The following is a 21,493-nucleotide window of genomic DNA, read 5'->3' on the forward strand; positions in this document are numbered from 1 at the left end:
AAAATGGTCAGAGAAATTGTCAGGCTTTTTTAGAATTATTAATTATTATTTTACACACTGCTAAATGGCATAAACTGGACTTTGAGAGGGATGCACTACTACTACTATTAATAATAATAATAATAAGAAGAAATTATTTATGAGACATTGTGAGGTAAATTGGCTAGTTACAGGGAAATAAAATAATTCTTTAACTAGTGCAAACATAAATTTCTGTTATTTTTGGGGTGGAGGGGAGAAATCTCAAATATTAAAGTAGTAATGTGTGCAAAACTAACACATGCTTCAATAGAAGAATGACTCATGCTTGTAACAAAACTGTTCCAGGTTCAGTTATTATTTATGTGCATCATTTGGGTTAACGTTGGGGACTGCAGTTAGCCCTGTATTTTCATATCTGTAAGTAGTTTCAAAGACAAACATTTGCCATTTGCTACAACTCTATTTTGTGACAAAGCATAGTTTAACCAGTCATAACTAAAAGTGTGCCAAGCATCAAATTTGAGGCAGTAATCAAGGAGCTAATAATAAAGACAGATTAATAAAGCATCTAATGACAGATATTTAGCATATACGGGTGTGTTTATTAAAATGTACAATTCATGGATGTTTTGTATAACAGTTATATTGTACAACCCAAATTCCAATAAAATTGGGACGTTGTGTAAAATGTAAATAAAAACAGAATACAATGATTTTCAAATCCTCTTCAACCTATATTCAATTGAATACACCACAAAGACAAGATATTTAATGTTCAAACTGATAAACTTGATTGTTTTTGTGCAAATATTTGCTCATTTTGAAATGGATGCCTGCAACATGTTTCAAAAAAGCTGGGACAGTGGTATGTTTACCACTGTGTTACATCACCTTTCCTTCTAACAACACTCAATAAGCGTTTGGGAACTGAGGACACTAATTGAAGCTTTGTAGGTGGAATTCTTTCCATTCTTGCTTGATGACTTCAGTTGTTCAACAGTCCGGGGTCTCCGTTGTCGTATTTTGAGCTTCATAATGCGCCACACATTTTCAAAGGGCGACAGGTCTGGACTGCAAGGCAGGCCAGTCTAGTACCCATACTCTTTTACTACGAAGCCACGCTGTTGTAACACGTGCAGAATGTGGCTTGGCACTGTCTTGCTGAAATAAGCAGGGACTTCCCTGAAAAAGACGTTGCTTGGATGGCAGCATGTGTTGCTCCAAAACCTGGATGTACCTTTCAGCATTGTTGGTGCCATCACAGATGTGTAAGTTGTCCATGCCATGGGCACTAACACACCCCCATACCATCACAGATGCTGGCTTTTGAACTTTGCACTGGTAACAATCTGGATGATCTTTTTCCTCTTTTGTCCAGAGGACACAATGTCTATGATTTCCAAAAACAATATGAAATGTGGACTCATCAGACCACAGCACACTTTTTCACTTTGCATCTGTCCATTTCAAATGAGCTCAGGCCCAGAGAAGGCGGCGGCGTTTCTGGATGGTGTTGATGTATGGCTTTCGCTTTGCATGGTAGAGTTTTAACTTGTACTTGTAGATGTAGCGGCAAACTGTGTTAACTGAAAATGGTTTTCTGAAGTGTTCCTGAGGCCACGCGGTAAGATCCTTTACACAATGATGTCAGTTTTTAATGCAGTGCTGCCTGATGGATCGAAGGTCACGGGCATTCAATGTTGGTTTTTGGCCTTGCTGCTTACGTGTACAAAGTTCTCCAGATTCTCTGAATCTTCTGATTATATTATGGACTGTAGATGATGGAATCCCTAAATTCCTTGCAACTGAACGCTGAGAAACATTGTTCTTAAACTGTTGGACAATTTTTTCATGCAGTTGTTCACAAAGTGGTGATCCTCGCCCCATCTTTGCTTGTGAACGGCTGAGGCTTTTGGGGATGCTCCTTTTATACTCAATCATGACACTCACCTGTTTCCAATTAACCCGTTCACCTGTGAAATGTTACAAACAGGTGTTCTTTGAGCATTCATCAACTTTCCCAGTCTTTTGTTGCCCCGTCCCAGCTTTTTTGAAACGTGTTGCAGGCACCCATTTCAAAAATGAGCAAATATTTGCACAAAAACAGTAAAGTTTATCAGTTTGAACATTAACTATCTTGTCTTTGTGGTGTATTCAGTTGAATATAGGTTGAAGAGGATTTGCAAATCATTGTATTCTGTTTTTATTTACATTTTACACAACGTCCCAACTTCATTGGAATTTGGGTTGTAGTCTGTGGTCTTTTGATGTCAGTTTCAGTGACAATTTCATGGGCACTTTTAAAATATATAAAAATAATAATACCATAATAAAAAATGGCTGTTTGTGCAAAATTTTGCGGGGTTTGTTTTGGGGGGTGGGGTGCTCGGAGGGGGTCTTGCCTGGGGAGTAATTCAGTGTAGAACTGCCACTGGTTGCCCCGTGACCTGATCCCAGATAAGTGGTTGAAGGTGAGTGAGTGAGTGAGTGAGTGAAGATGATTGCCTCTTCAGTTTTTCTTTATGCTTTGTTATTTTCTTAATGGCAACATGGCCAAAGCAGATGGCCACACAACTGATTCTGGTCTGCTTGAGGTTTTTTCCTGTAATAAAAAATGCCTGAAGGAGTTCTTCCTTACTGCTCTTGCCAATGTGCTTGCTAGGAGGTCAGGTGGGTTTAGACCTTACTCTTGTGAAATGCCTTGGGGTGACTTAAGTTGTGATTTTGTGCTCTACAATTAAACTGAATTACTCAAGAACACCTTAGCAACAGAAGTAAGGTTCCAACAAGTTCTTCACCTTCTCCACCTACACTTTTCTCTCTCACTGGGGTATAGAGCTTACACTGAAACAAATTTGTAAAAAACCTGAATGAATTAAGTTGTTTGAACTTACGTTTTTAAGTTAGAGTTGATTTAACTTTCAAACTTAAGTTCAAACAACTTAAATCATTCAGGTTTTTACAAATTGTAACACTTTTTAAAGTTGGTTCAAACATGCTCTTTTTTCAGCGTATGAAGCTCCAGTCTCATGACTATGTTGAACATTTAGGGAGGCAATCTTATGTATGGAACTGTTGCTGTCCTTTTGGTTGAAAATGGTAACTGGAATGATCTTTAAAAGTTCAAATATGAACCTGGTTTAGCATTTTGTTAATTTACCCAGGGTAAGGAAGGACTTCTCCAGATCACCTTTCACCTCTTTCTTGATGCTCTCCTTCATGTCGTAGGGACTGTACCTCTTATACCTTTCAAACACTGACACAAAAATCACACAGTCAACAGCCGACTCATACAGGTAAACCTCGTTAACTCGCGTTCACGTAAGTCGTGTCTCGGCTGTACTCGCGATCAATATGTGGAGCCCAAAAATCTAGACTACTGCAAAAAAGTCCATTTTGATTTGACCATTGTTGGGAGGAATCATCAGTGCGTATGATTCTGGATGATGATTTCTCCTTCCTCCTCTGTCTGCTGCGCTTCAGTGATGAGGGCTTTGCCAACACAGACGATTCTGGATGATTTTGGATGTGACCTTATATCCTTCCCGCTGGTTTAGATTCGTCCAGAATTTTGAATGGTCCGGAATCGTCCGCACTGCCAAAGCCCTTATCGCTGAAGTGCAGCAGCTGGAAGAGGAAGAAAAAGATCCCGAACTCACTCCAGATGAAGAAATCATCACCATCCTGGAAGGATTCACACTTCAAATGGTTGAAACTATTGTAATATGGCAAGGTAAGCTGATTTGAAGTTTTTTTAGACAACCTCATTAACTTGCGGTTTCAGATAACTCCAAGTCTGATTTTGTGGACCTGAACTTGGGCAAGTTATGGCCCTTTCACGCATAACATGACTGAGGCAGAATGGTGCACAAAGGAGGAGTCGAATGGCACTCATGGAAAATCAGAGCCACACTCGAACGCCTCGTACAGCAGTCACTACATCCATTCGGGCATGGCACATGCATTCTATATTCATGTGCCACTCGCGCCGGAAATCCATTCGAACGGCAGGCAAGATGAGGTCGCACTGCCATCTGAACATGTTTGCAGCATTCACACGGCATGTCGTATGCAGGTCAGACATATTGTGCTGTAGCCGAGGAATGGCATGAAATCATCGGACATGTCGATCCGTGGCACGATCGAGGCAGCCTTCACACCAGCGGCCAAAACTCGGCAAATGCTGTGTGAGTGACCATTAGACCCACTCTCAGCTGGAGTCGGCCAGAGTCCAGGTGCCACCCTTGAACATCTAACACCACTCACAGGGCACTTAGAAAAGGCGGGGCCATTCATGGTGCCAGCATGAAAATAGAAAGCAGGTGACCACTTTCAAGCTGGATGTGTGACTGAGGGGCTGAGGATGCAGACAGTTGCTGCAGGATGGTGTGATCGCAGTGTGATTGTGGTCAGCGCGCACAGCTGGATGGCTGACATGTCCATGGTGGCAAGCTGACAGCTGTGGAACACCATGACATATCACACACCCACACCACCACAATGGACGTGAAAATAAGAGCCCAGCCCGTGTGTCACAGTGTCAGCGTACCAGCTGACCAGACAGGCACGTCACGTGACACGCAATCAAACGTCCACGCAGTCTGTCCGTCATGTCACAGCCTGACTAACAGCCTCACAGAACAATAAGCGTGGCCAGCTCAATCATGGACAGTAACGTGATTGTGTTACATTTAAACAGTACATTATTTGTTCTTATGAATTTTTGTGCTCTCACATTATTTTGTGTTTTTCACATTTCCATCGATTTCTGTACAGCATAAATAATATGTCCAGCATTTAAATGTTGCTGCTGCTGTCTGAGCGCGATGTACGTCCTCGCAGCAGTGACGGTTTTGTGCACGCTCATGTGTGCATGCACGAAACCGTCGCCACTGGATTGTTCATGCCTGCCCGACTGTGTGTCCATCCAGACAGCAGGTGGAATTTTTCACGGTTCGCCAATTCGGTTTTTATCGCTCTTTTTTTGGCCGGTTTCTGCTTCTTTTGCCCAACTTCGTGTTATGTGTGAAGGGGCCCTAATGAGGCTCACATGTATTATTTAAATCAGAAACAACACCATCAAAATGACAGTCTGGGCAAGTTACAGCTACTTTCAAGAAACAATTCAAAATACAGATCACTATTTACCCATTTATCACTAAATGTTGCATGAGTGATTAAAAAAAATCCATTAAAAGCATTGAAACTAAATACGGCAGGTGCCAAAGATGTTACACAAGCTACACACAGAGGGAGTACCTTGGGACCATGTGGAATTGGGCCTTCTTGACTTCCAGTGACCAACTGAAAAATAGAAGCTGATGAGTGTGATTCTGTGTGCGTCAGAGGCATAGCTCACCTTTTTGTAGGTGGGGAACGCTCCTTTGTGACATGATGGAGATCCAGGTTGACACATCAGTGCCTTTCCTCATCACACCAGCTTCATACAGAGCCTGACAGAAGCAGAATTAAAACTGTTTGCCATCCTTGTTGGGGGTGAGGTGGAAGAAAATAAATAAATATATATATATATATATATATATATATATATATATATATATATATATATATATATATAATGCACTAGATGGCAGATGCAGCCTGTGAGCCGTTGGCAGGCAGCCCCATCTTGCTTAGTGTTATTACGTGCCGTCAGGCATTAAATTAAATATAAACTAATGCTGTTGCTGACTTAAACTTGGGTTAAAGTGATCTGAAAATGTTGTTTTGTGCAGCGTTTGGATGCAGCAGCAAGCTGACAAAGGACTGTGAAGTGAGCTTTCATAAGCATTATATGTAATATTAATGATGTGGGGAAATTACTAAAATTGATGAATAAAGGTTAGAAAATGATTTGTTTTTGTGTCAGTCTGTATTCTGTAAAGTAGTGACTTCACTTTTACTGCCTTAATGCTTTGTCATGATAAATATCACCATTTGTTTAGTGATTCAATTAGAAGTCTCACTTTCATAAGTCTGAATTTATCCTTTTTTAATTAGCCTCTGTTTTTTTTCTTCACATCAGGTTTTCCATCCTGAGATATTCTGTAAGAGCAAAATCACAGAATGAAAATGCTTTTTCTCTCAATTTGGTGGGTCACATGACAGTTGCTTTGGTATTGTATATTTTATTAATATAAGAATATACACAAATTACATTAATTTCTCCATGATATACTCTATATTCAATCAATCAATCAATCAACTTTTTTCTTATATAGCGCCAAATCACAACAAACAGTTGCCCCAAGGCGCTCCACACTGCAAGGCAAGGCCACACAACAACCATAAAAAACCCCAACGGTCAAAACGACCCCCTATGAGCAAGCACTTGGCAACAGTGGGAAGGAAAAACTCCCTTTCAACAGGAAGAAACCTCCAGCAGAACCAGGCCCAGGGAGGGGCAGTCCTCTGCTGAGACCGGTCGGGGCCGAGGGAAAAAACCAGGAAAAAGACATGCCGTGAAGGGGGGCAGAGATCGATCACTAATGATTAAATGCAGAGTGATGCATACGGAGCAAAAAGAGAAAGAAACAGTGCATCATGGGAACCCCCCCACAATCTACGTCTAAAGCAGCATAACCAAGGGATGGTCCAGGGTCACCCGATCCAGCCCTAACTATAAGCCTTAGCGAAAAGGAAGTACAATGTGGTGGTTTCTGCCTCTCGATGGTGGCTCGGAGCGCAACGCGCCGTGCACCATTGTGGGCCGTCCTTAAAGCTGCAGTAACACTCCTTATTCTCTGTGAAGCCCGTAAAATTTTCACCGAAAGCCAGATAAATTTTTCGAATGGTTTCCAGCTGCCTGTCTCTAACAGTTTCTGAAAAAATTCTGATGGAAAAAAAAGCCCAAATCATTCCGCCATTTCCTCACAATGAAACAACAACGAGAGGGGTGGAGCAGTGCTCACTCAAAGCCTGCCCACAGGCAAATGACGCAACCGACAGGCGTGGAAAAACTCACGCATGCGCATGAAGGTTCAAGCTTGGCTGGCATATTAATCAAATCCATATAGTTTTTGAAAAAAATAAAAGGTCCGTTACTTTTCTAACAGACCTCGTATATATGTGTGTGTGTGTGCACAGAGATGCCCAAATTGATGATCAAATTTTGTTTTGTGACAGATGAAAGCTCAGGACCCACTTGACTGCAGATACCTTGCAGACTATGTGAGACTTTACCTCTCCAGTCAGTGCAGAACAACCATCACTGACTGTGGGTATGGCTGGCTTTGTTAATTATATCCTCTGCATGCTTCCACATTGACATGTTTTCTTTTGAAAGCCCAATGCTCCACATTGGATCCCTTTATGGTTCATATTTTCATGTCCATGTTTCAAGAATGACTTTTTTCAGCCTATGTCATATTTATCAGCAAGTTACCATCAGTAAAGAGATCCAAGATTTTCTGCATGATCTTTTATTTCTTCAAAGTAAAACTGTGCTTTTGTCTGATTTAAATTAGTATATTTTTAATTTTTGAAATGTGAATGTGTCATGCTCAGCCCGGGCTCAGGGGTGAGGTCTTCGTTCTTTGCGTTATTTCCTCTTTGATTTTCTGTTTTTACTAGTCATTAGTTTATACTTTATCATGTTAGTCTGGTTCTGTTTATTGCTTTGTTTACTATTTAGTCACTGGTTTCATTCTTTATCTTATCATCATTTAGTTAGCAGGCATTCAGTTATTCATTGCTTTTCTTTGTGTTACACTTTTGTCACTGATTCATTCTTTGGTTATCATTTATGCTGTAGCTGATTATTGTATTCCTTCACTCTTGGTCCTTTAACTTTAGTTCTGTTCATCATATTTCTTGTATTATGCTTTAGTCACAGGTTTTGGTTATTATTCACCTTCAGTGTTTCTTTTCATATCATGCTCCATTTGTTAATTATTGCGTTATTCTGTAGTCACTGGGTTTGTTTATTCTCTGGTCATCATCCCATTTGTGCTATCAGTTATGTGATAGTATTGGGTTTTGTTTGCTGTTAATTATTAGTCTTTGTTGGTTTTGTCATCTGGTTGTATTCTTCGATCATAGTCAGTTCCGGTTTAGTTTTGTCTTAGTGTTTATTTTCCTATTCAATTCTTACACTCAACAAAAATATAAATGCAACACTTTTGGTTTTGCTCCCATTTTGCATGAGATGAACTCAAAGATCTAAAACATTTTCCACATACACAATATCACCATTTCCCTCAAATATTGTTCACAAACCAGTCTAAATCTGTGATAGTGAGCACTTCTCCTTTGCTGAGATAATCCATCCCACCTCACAGGTGTGCCTTAGACTGTCCACAATAAAAGGCCACTCTGAAAGGTGCAGTTTTGTTTTATTGGGGGGGATACCAGTCAGTATCTGGTGTGACCACCATTTGCCTCATGCAGTGCAACACATCTCCTTCGCATCATCCGTGAAGAGAACACCTCTCCAACGTGCCAAACGCCAGCGAATGTGAGCATTTGCCCACTCAAGTCGGTTACGACGATGAACTGGAGTCAGGTCGAGACCCCGATGAGGACGACGAGCATGCAGATGAGCTTCCCTGAGATGGTTTCTGACAGTTTGTGCAGAAATTCTTTGGTTATGCAAACCGATTGTTCCAGCAGCTGTCCGAGTGGCTGGTCTCAGACGATCTTGGAGGTGCACATGCTGGATGTGGAGGTCCTGGGCTGGTGTAGTTACACGTGGTCTGCAGTTGTGAGGCTGGTTGGATGTACTGCCAAATTCTCTGAAACGACTTTGGAGACGGCTTATGGTAGAGACATGAACATTCAATACACGAGCAACAGCTCTGGTTGACATTCCTGTTGTCAGCATGCCAATTGCACGCTCCCTCAAATCTTGCGACATCTGTGGCATTGTGCTGTGTGATAAAACTGCACCTTTCAGAGTGGCCTTTTATTGTGGGCAGTCTAAGGCACACCTGTGCACTAATCATGGTGTCTAATCAGCATCTTGATATGGCACACCTGTGAGGTGGGACGGATTATCTCAGCAAAGGAGAAGTGCTCACTATCACAGATTTAAACTGGTTTGTGAACAATATTTGAGAGAAATGGTGATATTGTGTATGTGGAAAAAGTTTTAGATCTTTGAGTTCATCTCATACAAAATGGGAGCAAAACCAAAAGTGTTGCGTTTATATTTTTGTTGAGTATGTAATTTATCTTCTATGTTTATTATCTGATGGTTCGCTTTTTGTTCTCATGTTCATGCTTAGTTCATGTCTTGTTCACTGTAGTATTTTATTCTGTCCTCAGTTTCTGTTCATGCTCTGTTCATAGTCCTCTGTTTCTGTTTGACCTTTGTTCTCTGTTTCCCTCACACCCATCTGATTATGTCCTCACTCCACTGCACCAGCCTCATGTCTCTGTCTCTCACTTTGATTCTGTCTGCTTTGTGTTTTTATTCAATCACACTCTTGGCACCTGTTCATGCATCTTTGTCTTTTCTTCACTCCACCTTGTGTTGCCCTCCCACACACTCTTGCCTTTCTTCCCTCTTCTTTGTTTCACTAAACCACACCTCCTTCCAGAACCTTCCACACACCTGCCTTACATCACCTGGATTAGTTTACTCCTTATTTCAGCCCTCACATTCTCACTGCTCAATGCCAGATTATTGATTTTGTGTCACTTTCCACCCTTGTTCCTTGCTCCGTTTTTACCTGCCTGTATTTTGACTCTGCCTCATTTTTTTACCTTGTTTCTCCCTTGCCTCTGATAGCCCATACACCGTGTTTTTTGACCTGTGCCTGTTATTGAACTACGTCTCAGCCTCTCGCCATTCTGATACCTTTGCTTCGCTACTTGTAGTTCCTAGGGTTTGTAAGAGTAGAATGGGAGGCAGAGCCTTCAGCTTTCAGGCTCCTCTCCTGTGGAACCAGCTCCCAATTCAGATCAGGGAGACAGACACCCTCTCTACTTTTAAAATTAGGCTTAAAACTTTCCTTTTTGCTAAAGCTTATAGTTAGGGTTGGATCAGGTGACCCTGAACCATCCCTTAGTTATGCTGCTATAGACTTAGACTGTTGGGGGGTTCCCATGATGCACTGAGTGTTTCTTTCTCTTTTTGCTCTGTATGCACCACTCTGCATTTAATCATTAGTGATTGATCTCTGCTCCCCTCCACAGCATGTCTTTTTCCTGGTGCTCTCCCTCAGCCCCAACCAGTCCCAGCAGAAGACTGCCCCTCCCTGAGCCTGGTTCTGCTGGAGGTTTCTTCCTGTTAAAAGGGAGTTTTTCCTTCCCACTGTCGCCAAGTGCTTGCTCACAGGGGGTCATTTTGACTGTTGGGGTTTTTACGTAATTATTGTATGGCCTTGCCTTACAATATAAAGCGCCTTGGGGCAACTGTTTGTTGTCATTTGGTGCTATATAAATAAAACTGATTCAATTGATTGATTGATACTGGATTCCCCGTGTTTCGACCTCCCACGTGTTTCAATAGTTAAACCTTTTGAACTCTACCAGTCGTGTGAGATTGCATTTGTGTCCACCTGGTTTGTACCACACCTTGATAGATCGATCTGGCCAAATATGGATGCAGCAGATGCAGATGCTTTCCAGTGGGCGGTACGCCACCACAGCCAGCAGCTAGCTCAATGGGAGGACCAGTTTGCCACCCTGAACTCTGGTATTAGCGCACTCGTTTCCCAAGTCACCGGTACCAACTCTGACCACCCAACTGACAGTACCGTTCCAGAAGGGGAACGCTAAAGACACCGCTGGTAGGACCATTTGGTTAATTCTATGCTTGGTAATGTTTCAATATGTAGTTCTCCTCATGATATGTTTGCCTGGAAATCAATTTAGTCTCTCCAGTCAGTGTGCATTTGAGTCAGTGGTCACTAAGGAGGTGCTAATAATTCCTTTTATTTTATTTTTCAGTATCATGCAATGTTCACATTTTGGTTTGAAACAGATCCACCTCCCATTTTGTGGTTTTATTCAACTCTTGCCTAACTCCTTTTTGAAAACCTTTATTGTTGATTATGTCCTGAATATATTCCACTGTTTTTTTCACAGTTTGCAAGCTTTGCTAAAACAGATGGTTATTCTTTATAGTTTGTTTGTTGGCTTGTTCCTTTTTTTTTTTACTTTTTTTGTCGAGTTTTTGGTTTCTTTCAGTCCATTGCCATGCAGTTGAGGTCCTCTCAAAGCCATGTTACTAAGTCATTTTTTGACTCCTTTTGCCGTTCACTTTGTTGGTTTATTTTTTTCTCATTTCTTGACAAAACAAGATTATTCCTCAGCCCATTTCACCGTTTGTTTCTTTTTTTACTCACTGGTCTATTATTTCATTATTGGTCTTCAGATATAGCCTTCTTTTTGGTTCTCACATTTAGTTTGTTTAACGTTTCCTTGGGTTAGGTTTCCTGTTAATGTCATCAGTTCTTTCATTCCCAGTGACTTTTGTGGGTGGGTTGGTTTCCATTCATTCTGTTTTTGTTACACTGGGTTTTGTTAATCACCTGTCCAGTTCCTGTGAAGGTTTTTTATTCTCTCGGAATTAATGTCAAGTTCCTTGGGTCGTTGTGCTCTTTGCTATTCAGTAGATCCATTATTGGTGGTGTTTCCATACTTTGTCCTGTGTTTATCCCAGGTTCTCCCCAAGTTCCTGCTCACATTACTGGTAGGCCCCCAGATGTGTCGTTGCACCACAATGGGTCTAGTGGTCATCCCCCTGACTCTCCTGGGGGCCGTATTTGGACCCCAGACCAGCCCGCTGGTGTTCCCTTGTCCCTGAGGTTGCCGTACAGTCGCCCATCTGGTGGGCTTCCTGCTTTTTGTCCCCTGTTTGGGCCTGTGTCTCCGTGTTTGTTGTAGGTTTCTGCCAGGTTTCCATGGCCCTGGAAGTGGCCCTAAACCTTTTGAACTCTACCAGTCATGAGATTGCATTTGTGTCCACTCAGTTTGTGCCACGCCTGATAGAATGTTCAGGATCAGGATAGTTGAACTCACCCTGGCATCCTCGTCAATCTTTTCATAGTCGACCACATTAGACGGTTCGTCTCTGCGTGTCTGTGAAAATATTTATGTCAATTTCAGTAATTTACATATATACATAATACATATATACACATCATTTACATATAATACATATTATAAAATATTTTTTGTTTCTATAATAGCATAATCAGATTTATATCTTAGCCTACTAGCCATAACTTTGTTTTACAACATGTCTACAGACTCGGTAGATGTATATTTCAGTCTTTTTCTGTAGGAACATTCAGGTTTCAGGTACTAACTCCTATAATATTATGTAGTTATATTTCATGTATATGTTGTTTGCTGCCCTGTTTGTGTAAATGTCACTTATGCATGTGCTGTCCATATTCTTGAGCCACTTGGGTGAGTAGGGAGAGTTCCCATGGGATAAAAAAATCTTTTTAATCTACCATCCCTGGTTCTCAAATCACATCAAATCAAATCAATTTCATTTATATAGCACCAAATCACAACAAACAGTTGCCCCAAGGTGCTTCATATTGCAAGGCAAAGCCATACAATAATTACAGAAAAACCCCAACTGTCAAAACGACCCCCTGTGAGCAAGCACTTGGCGACAGTGGGAAGGAAAAACTCCCTTTTAACAGGAAGAAACCTCCAGCAGAACCAGGCTCAGGGAGGGGCAGTCTTCTGCTGGGACTGGTTGGGGCTGAGGGAGAGAACCAGGAAAAAGACATGCTGTGGAGGGGAGCAGAGATCAATCACTAATGATTAAATGCAGAGTGGTGCATACAGAGCAAAAAGAGAAAGAAACACTCAGTGCATCATGGGAACCCCCCAGCAGTCTAAGTCTATAGCAGCATAACTAAGGGATGGTTCAGGGTCACCTGATCCAGCCCTAACTATAAGCTTTAGCAAAAAGGAAAGTTTTAAGCCTAATCTTAAAAGTAGAGAGGGTGTCTGTCTCCCTGATCCGAATTGGGAGCTGGTTCCAGAGGAGAGGAGCCTGAAAGCTGAAGACTCTGCCTCCCATTCTACTCTTACAAACCCTAGGAACTACAAGTAAGCCTGCAGTCTGACAGCGAAGCGCTCTATTGGGGTGACATGGTACTATGAGGTCCCTAAGATAAGATGGACCTGATTATTCAAAACCTTATAGGTAAGAAGAAGAATTTTAAATTCTATTCTAGAATTAACAGGAAGCCAATGAAGAGAGGCCAATATGGGTGAGATATGATATACGTGATAATTGGCTAATACACTTACGCTCTTGCTTGCCTCTACTGGTGGTTGGTTCTCACTGCGGTATTGTATCACTTCCTGTTCCGGAGCACAGCGGTGTTTTGCTGTATCTGTTAGCTGTTTAATCTGCGCAGTTAGATTGATCTAGTTATCTAGATAACGATTTGTTTCCCAGTGTAATCTTCATGTGCCTTAACTAAAGCACTCCTTCTGCTGAATCACCTCTAAATTATTTACACATTATTCACTTTGCGTGTTTTTAGGAATCTGCTAGCTTAGCGCAGCTACTAGCTCTTAGCCGATTTAGCATGGCGGCTTCTCCTGTCTCTCCTGCACTTTTCTGCTCTGGGTGTGAAATGTTTAGTTATTCCTCAGCCTCCTTTAGCAGTAACGGTACTTGTAATAAGTGTAGCTTATTCATAGCTTTGGAGGCCAGGCTGGGCGAATTGGAGACTCGCCTCCGCACCGTGGAAAATTCTACAGCTAGCCAGGCCCCTGTAGTCGGTGTGGACCAAGGTAGCTTAGCCGCCGTTAGTTCCCCTCTGGCAGATCCCGAGCAGCCGGGAAACCAGGCCGACTGGGTGACTGTGAGGAGGAAGCGTAGTTCTAAACAGAAGCCCTGTGTACACCGCCAACCCGTTCACATTTCTAACCGTTTTTCCCCACTCGACGACACACCCACCGAGGATCAAACTCTGGTTATTGGCGACTCTGTTTTGAGAAATGTGAAGTTAGCGACACCAGCAACCATAGTCAATTGTCTTCCGGGGGCCAGAGCAGGCGACATTGAAGGAAATTTGAAACTGCTGGCTAAGGCTAAGCGTAAATTTGGTAAGATTGTAATTCACGTCGGCAGTAATGACACCCGGTTACGCCAATCGGAGGTCACTAAAATTAACATTGAATCGTGTGTAACTTTGCAAAAACAATGTCGGACTCTGTAGTTTTCTCTGGGCCCCTCCCCAATCGGACCGGGAGTGACATGTTTAGCCGCATGTTCTCCTTGAATTGCTGGCTGTCTGAGTGGTGTCCAAAAAATTAGGTGGGAATCATAGATAATTGGCAAAGCTTCTGGGGAAAACCTGGTCTTGTTAGGAGAGACGGCATCCATCCCACTTTGGATGGAGCAGCTCTCATTTCTAGAAATCTGGCCAATTTTCTTAAATCCTCCAAACCGTGACTATCCAGGGTTGGGACCAGGAAGCAGAGTTGTAGTCTTACACACCTCTCTGCAGCTTCTCTCCCCCTGCCATCCCCTCATTACCCCATCCCCGTAGAGACAGTGTCTGCTCCCAGACCACCAATAACCAGCAAAAATCTATTTAAGCTAGTCCGACATTGTTTTTGCAAAGTTACACACCGATTTAATGTTAATTTTAGTGACCTCCGATTGGCGTAACCGGGTGTCATTACTGCCGACGTGAATTACAATCTTACCAAATTTACGCTTAGCCTTAGCCAGCAGTTTCAAATTTCCTTCAATGTCGCCTGCTCTGGCCCCCGGAAGACAATTGACTATGGTTGCTGGTGTCGCTAACTTCACATTTCTCAAAACAGAGTCGCCAATAACCAGAGTTTGATCCTCGGCGGGTGTGTCGTCGAGTGGGGAAAAACGGTTAGAGATGTGAACGGGTTAGCGGTGTACACGGGGCTTCTGTTTAGGACTACGCTTCCTCCTCACAGTCACCCAGTCGGTCTGCTTTCCCGGCTGCTCGGGATCTGCCAGGGGGGAACTAACGGCGGCTAAGCTACCTTGGTCCGCACCGACTACAGGGGCCTGGCTAGCTGTAGAATTTTCCACGGTGCAGAGCCGAGTGTCCAATTCGACCCAGCCTGGCCTCCAAAGCTACGAATAAGCTACACTTATTACAAGTACCATTGCTGCTAAAGGAGGCCGAGGAATAACTAAACATTTCACACCCAGAGCAGAAAAGTGCAGGAGAGACAGGAGAAGCCGCCATGCTAAATCGGCTAAGAGCTAGTAGCTACGCTAAGCTAGCGGATTCCTAAAAACACGCAAAGTGAATAATGTGTAAATAATTTAGAGGTGATTCAGCAGAAGGAGTGCTTTAGTTAAGGCACGTAAAGATTACACTGGGAAACAAATCGTAATCTAGATAACTAGATCAATCTAACTGCGCAGATTAAACAGCTAACAGATACAGAAAAACACTGCTGTGCTCCGGAACAGGAAGTGATACAATACCGAAGTGAGAGCCAACCACCAGTAGAGGCAAGCAAGAGATCAAGAGATTAATGTGTTTCAAAATATTTTTTAATGATGTTCATGTTAGTTAATGTTTAATAAGCATTAAATAAGTTATGTATCCATTGTATTTAGTAGATTAATAATTTATAAAGGGTGATCAATATCATTATAAATTCTTAAAGAATTTATAAATTTATACCTTAGCTGGCACAAGCAGTCTTAATACATGATTGTTAAACACAGCTCGGTCTTAATTCAGTGTTAGTTAATGCTCATTACTCCATGAATTAATGTTAAAATTTGTGTTGGTATGAAAACATTTTAACAACATGCTGCTCTATGAATAGTTAACGTGTGTGTGTGTGTGTGTGTGTGTGTGTGTGTGTGTGTGTGTGTGTGTGTGTGTGTGTGTGTGTGTGTGTGTGTGCGTGCGCGCAGTATAATAAAACATTGAGATGGATGTACCTGGACTAGAGCTAGCAGGAGCTTAGCAAAATCTCCTGATGTGTCTCCTGCGATGTCTTTTTCCAGCTCCTTCTTAAACACTGCCAAGAGATATTTGGACCAATCAAAATGAGAATAAAGTTTGACTTTCTTCAAAAAATAGCCAACAGACTGCTAAGTGAGCTACCACTAGCTGCTTCAACAATTTCATGTTAATTGCAATACTGTAAGATGTCAAATGCTCCAGTCTTACTTTCTCTATAAACCTTCTTTATCTCTTCCATCTCTTCATAGTTTCTGGAACAGACAATTTCAATAAGGCTTTCTTCATCTGTTCCCAGACCCTGAAAAAGAAAAGTTCCCTTCAAGGTTCATGTCCAGGTATATCACTGGTACAGCAAACTATTAAATTTGTGCGTGTCAGATGAAAAACCACTCTAAAATTCCATCCATTTTTTTTTGTTTGTTTTTTGTACAAGGGACTTTATTTAGTTGAAGTGTCCCACTTGCACCCTGTGCTAATGTTTGATTTATCATCACCATTACAAATTATTTTTGTTAGTTTCATCTTTCAGCATCCTGGCAAACATTGTCTCTCATCTTGTTTAATGTGACTTTGACCTTCATGGATGCTCTGAGTTCAGAGGCGTCATACTCGGTGGTGCTTTTCATCAGACCAAGCATCAGTGCTTCCAGAGAGCCAGACAGTGCCCCCTTCAGGGCTGTGATTAGATCCTGTAAGTGAAGATATATTGTTAACAACAGCAATCAGAGATTTCTGATTTCTGCCAAGGACTCAGAATAAAAGATGTGATTCACATCGTGACCCGGACTTTACCTAGATCCGGATTCCATAACACAATGCAATAATGGTACTCTCCAGCCAGACCATCCAGAATGGTCAGATTGATCAAGATGTTGCAATCTGATATTTAATTCACTAGCTGAAACAAAACAGTGTCTTCCTGATCTTGATTTTACATTGTGATGTCGTATAGGTCAAGTAATTTTGACGTAATCCTTAAAAGTCTACAAAGTGAAATCCTGATCAAGAATCCAGATCCAGATTACCTGAAAATCCAGTGAAGTCTGCCATGGCCTAATATGTATCTGTGGTGAAAATGTGGTGAGAATCCGTGAAGTAGTTTTGACTTAAGCCTTAAAAAGCCTATATAAAGTGAAATCCTGAGCCAGCATCCGGATCTGAATCACCTCCAAAATTCTGTAGAGTCTTCCATGGCCTAATACCTATCGGTATTAGCCTAACCCATCCTTGGCGATGTTGACTGATTGATTGATTCACAGTTCTAGAGATCCATATAACTAAGACCTGACTCACACTGGGTCCATACTCCACACAGTCTAATTGGGTCATGTTCTATTCCTGCAGGGTTTAAGTATAATATCCAAGTGGATCTAAACAGGTTGTGACAGCTTTGGTCAATTTCATCCTGGATTAGGTAGAAATATTTTTTGGTTTGTTACGCTTGTCCTTTTTTGGTTTTCTTTTTCTAAATTATTATATGTTGCTTTTTTGTGCAGGAGGACACCAGTTTTTGTATCTAGCTGGATGGAATTCATGCACATTGGCTGTGCTCCACTCTTATAGCATGCAACATGTGGAAGGTGCTAACACACTGATCTAAGATACAGAAGACAGAACCAGAGCCCCAAAGTACAGCATAATGTAGTGTAGCGGAAAGCTGTGATCAAACAGCCAACATCTTAAGCTTGCATTAAGATGAGGCCATTGGATTCCTTCAAAGAAAAGATAAACCCCACACAGCAAGGCCTGGTATATCTCCAGGTGTCAAAGAGGAGACATTTTAAGCCATACACGGCTTGGATCTGTCAACAAAACCCAACACTTTCAAGATTTAAGATTGCCCAAAAAGCATTCCACATGAGCTGTGAATTCTTATCAGCTCCCCAAACCAGATGCAACTCAACTTCCCTCTCACATGAAAAAAAACCTCCACAGAAAGACACCTTCTTCAGCAAAAGTCCTGAAAAGATGTTTTTCACACTAAACTCAAAGGAAAACAGCTCACTGAAGGAGTACTCTTGATTCACCGATTATGGCAAAGTTTCGCTGGTTGAAATTGACTAAATATTATGCTTTTTACATTTCTGCCAGATAAATACAAATTCAACCATGGAACAAGAGTGACCCCTGTGGGACGATTTGGGAAGAACAGGATTGATTTCCTGCAAGACTCCAAAAGTGTAACCACATTTTAAAAAGGAAATTTCATGGTATTGTTGTAGCAAAAGAACAAAAAAAGGAGAAAAGGAAACATGTCACTCTTTTCTATGCATGCATGAAAGTGTTATATTTGATGTGTTATAACTCTGTTCATTGGGGAATGTTTACTTAGTGTGTTCTTTTATATATCTCAACAAAAATATAAACGCAACACTTTTGGTTTTGCTCCCATTTTGTATGAGATGAACTCAAAGATCTAAAACTTTTTCCACATACACAATATCACCATTTCCCTCAAATATTGTTCACAAACCAGTCTAAATCTGTGATATTGAGCACTTCTCCTTTGCTGAGATAATCCATCCCACCTCACAGGTGTGCCATACCAAGATGCTGATTAGACACCATGATTAGTGCACAGGTGTGCCTTAGACTGCCCACAATAAAAGGCCACTCTGAAAGGTGCAGTTTTATCACACAGCACAATGCCACAGATGTCGTAAGATTTGAGGGAGCGTGCAATTGGCATGCTGACAGCAGGAATGTCAACCAGAGCTGTTGTTCGTGTATTGAATGTTCATTTCTCTACCATAAGCCGTCTCCACAGGCGTTTCAGAGAATTTGGCAGTACATCCAACCAGCCTCACAACCGCAGACCACGTGTAACCACACGAGCCCAGGACCTCCACATCCAGCATGTTCACCTCCAAGATCGTCTGAGACCAGCCACTCGGACAGCTGCTGAAACAATCAGTTTGCATAACCAAAGAATTTCTGCACAAACTGTCAGAAACCGCCTCAGGGAAGTTCATGTGCATGCTCGTCGTCCTCATCGGGGTCTCGACCTGACTCCAGTTCGTCGTTGCAACTTGAACTTGAAGAGGAGTGGACCAACATTCCACAGGCCACAATTGACAACCTGATCAACTCTATGCGAAGGAGATGTGTTGCACTGCATGAGGCAAATGGTGGTCACACCAGATACTGACTGGTATCCCCCCCCAATAAAACAAAACTGCACCTTTCAGAGTGGCCTTTTATTGTGGACAGTCTAAGGCACACCTGTGCACTAATCATGGTGTCTAATCAGCATCTTGATATGGCACACCTGTGAGGTGGGATGGATTATCTCAGCAAAGGAGAAGTGCTCACTATCACAGATTTAGACTGGTTTGTGAACAATATTTGAGGGAAATGGTGATATTGTGTATGTGGAAAAAGTTTTAGATCTTTGAGTTCATCTCTTACAAAATGGGAGCAAAACCAAAAGTGTTGCGTTTATATTTTTGTTGAGTATATATATATGTGTGTGTATATATATATATGTATATATATGTGTATATATATATATGTGTATATATATATATATATATATATATATATATATATATGTATATGTATATGTGTATATATATATATATATGTGTATATATATATATATATGTATATATATATATATGTATATATATATATATATATATATATATATATATATATATATATATATGTATATGTATATGTGTATATATATATATATATATATATGTATATGTGTGTGTGTGGTATATAATTCCAGGTAAACCAGTTACAAGATTTATTCTACAGGACTTGATTTGGTTTCAAAGCGGAATGTTGGAGCCACGTTGATTTTTATATATATAAAACTAGACAAAGGAAACTCCAGAAACTACGTTACCCAGAATTCTTGGGGGTAGAGCTTATGAAACCTTTAAAAGAGCTCGCGCCCGGGAATTTGCCTTCTTGACTCTTACGCTCTTGCTTCTTCTGCTTCGCTTACCTCTTTACTCTTTTCCTCTCTCTTCTTTTCCTTGAGTCTAAAGGCACGCCTAAAGCCGTCAAGATTTATGACTCTTTGTCTAAAGCCACGTGCTACTTAAGACTCTTTCTTGTTTGGCATACCGACAAGAATTTACTTTATTTTCCGACAGATAACTTTTTCAACCTTTGTCAAGTTAAACGTGCCGGCGCATTTAACTTCCTTTTTCGAATTTTCAAATTAAGACCTTTTTCTTTTTCAAACTCCAAATTCCTTTCATGAACATTTTTCTTTGAAAGTCAGCTATTTTTGCATTGAATTCTGATTCCACCAAGCTTTCAAAAAGATGACAACGAAAGACGAATTTTTGATTTTTGATAGAGAATAAAGACACTCAAACCTTTATTCTGACGAGCCATACACCAGAGCACTGCAGAGGAAAAACATCCAGGTCAGCTGAGACATCCACAGCGACTTGAACTGCCGTAGCGAAATCACAGTCCCACAACAGAAATCATCCCCGCCACTGACGAAACCGAGCGGGTCAGACCGACAAAGCCTCTTTGTCAAGGTCCCTGATGAAGCTGTGTGGCGGACAGAGCGTCGACTGAACCAGACGATTCCAGCATCGGACCTCACGGAGACTCGCTGCACTGCGCAAGTAAGACCGGGCTATGTTGTCAGATAAACAGAGTGGCTTTATTTAACTCTAGTACAGAAGCTTGAATCTTTGACTGGACTGGGTTTATTTAACTCTATTCAAAATCATTAATCTTCTCTCAGGTTAACAATAGCAAAGTAAATTACCTGTTAAATTAGGACAAATCTTACTCCTAAAACTCCTGCTACGAAACCAAATTATCTGAACATCGTATAATCATTGCTCATCAAAGGTTGTCCTAATTAAAGTGATCACCGTGACATGTCCTGTTATTTAACTCCTGCCAGGGTTAAATAAATATCTTAAACGTGTGAAGTTGTCTGTGATTTTTGTATGGTTTTACAGAGGGTGTTGGATCTGACCTGCAGAGCTTATCCTTTAGAAACTGAGACTGATTAATTAAACTGAGGCTAATCAATTAATGAATGTTTAAACTCAGAAGGACCTATCCTTTGAACTAGGTGGTGCCCCCGGTGTAAAATTATCCACAAGTGATAATTTTCAATATTCCAAAACATTATTATATTCATCCTGTGGTTTTTCCCTACAGTATATTGGTGCAAACCCGTGTGAGGCCGCAATTATCAGGTCTGAACCTCTGTGAGTCATACAGAAAATACAGAAAATACAGTCAATTAAGTTGGAAGCGTATAGAGCAACTTAATCTGTCCTTATTCAACTGTGTGCGTGTGCATGTGAGAGAGAAAGGAAAAAAAAAGAAAGAAAGCGCTGTGTTATTTCCACATGAGAAATTCATGTTCAATGTGAGGCCTCTGTGACAGTTAAAATCTGCGAGTTTCCAGATTTAAACTGCTCACCCGGATACATATTGCAAAACATATTGCGAGATTCCAATTATTGTAATCACTGTGACTCCAAGGGACTAGTTAAATTAACTACTTAACCAGTCACAAACCTTCTGAGTCAGTCAGCATGTTGTGCTCTGATTGTCCAGCCACGGTTTGCCTGAGCTGAGATTCTGATGTTACACTGAGCCTATAATCCAGAAAGGAT

At 41.3% G+C, this 21,493-nt stretch overlaps 1 protein-coding gene across 1 annotated transcript in view; it reads right to left on the reverse strand.

Annotated features, from left to right (window-relative positions):
- The window catches only part of LOC117521501 (annexin A2-like), a 94,444-nt gene that overhangs the window by 19,446 nt on the left and 53,505 nt on the right, over nucleotides 1–21,493 (reverse strand). Inside the window, exons 5-10 of the mRNA XM_034182815.1 lie at nucleotides 16,457–16,570; nucleotides 16,089–16,179; nucleotides 15,857–15,936; nucleotides 11,950–12,009; nucleotides 5,342–5,435; nucleotides 3,143–3,238 (exon numbers count right to left, since the gene is read on the reverse strand). Of these exons, the coding sequence (XP_034038706.1) occupies nucleotides 3,143–3,238; nucleotides 5,342–5,435; nucleotides 11,950–12,009; nucleotides 15,857–15,936; nucleotides 16,089–16,179; nucleotides 16,457–16,570 (535 nt within the window). The remainder of the gene's footprint in view (nucleotides 1–3,142; nucleotides 3,239–5,341; nucleotides 5,436–11,949; nucleotides 12,010–15,856; nucleotides 15,937–16,088; nucleotides 16,180–16,456; nucleotides 16,571–21,493) is intronic.

Source organism: Thalassophryne amazonica, chromosome 2, assembly GCF_902500255.1.
Source record: "Thalassophryne amazonica chromosome 2, fThaAma1.1, whole genome shotgun sequence".
In the NCBI taxonomy this organism is placed as follows: domain Eukaryota; kingdom Metazoa; phylum Chordata; class Actinopteri; order Batrachoidiformes; family Batrachoididae; genus Thalassophryne; species Thalassophryne amazonica.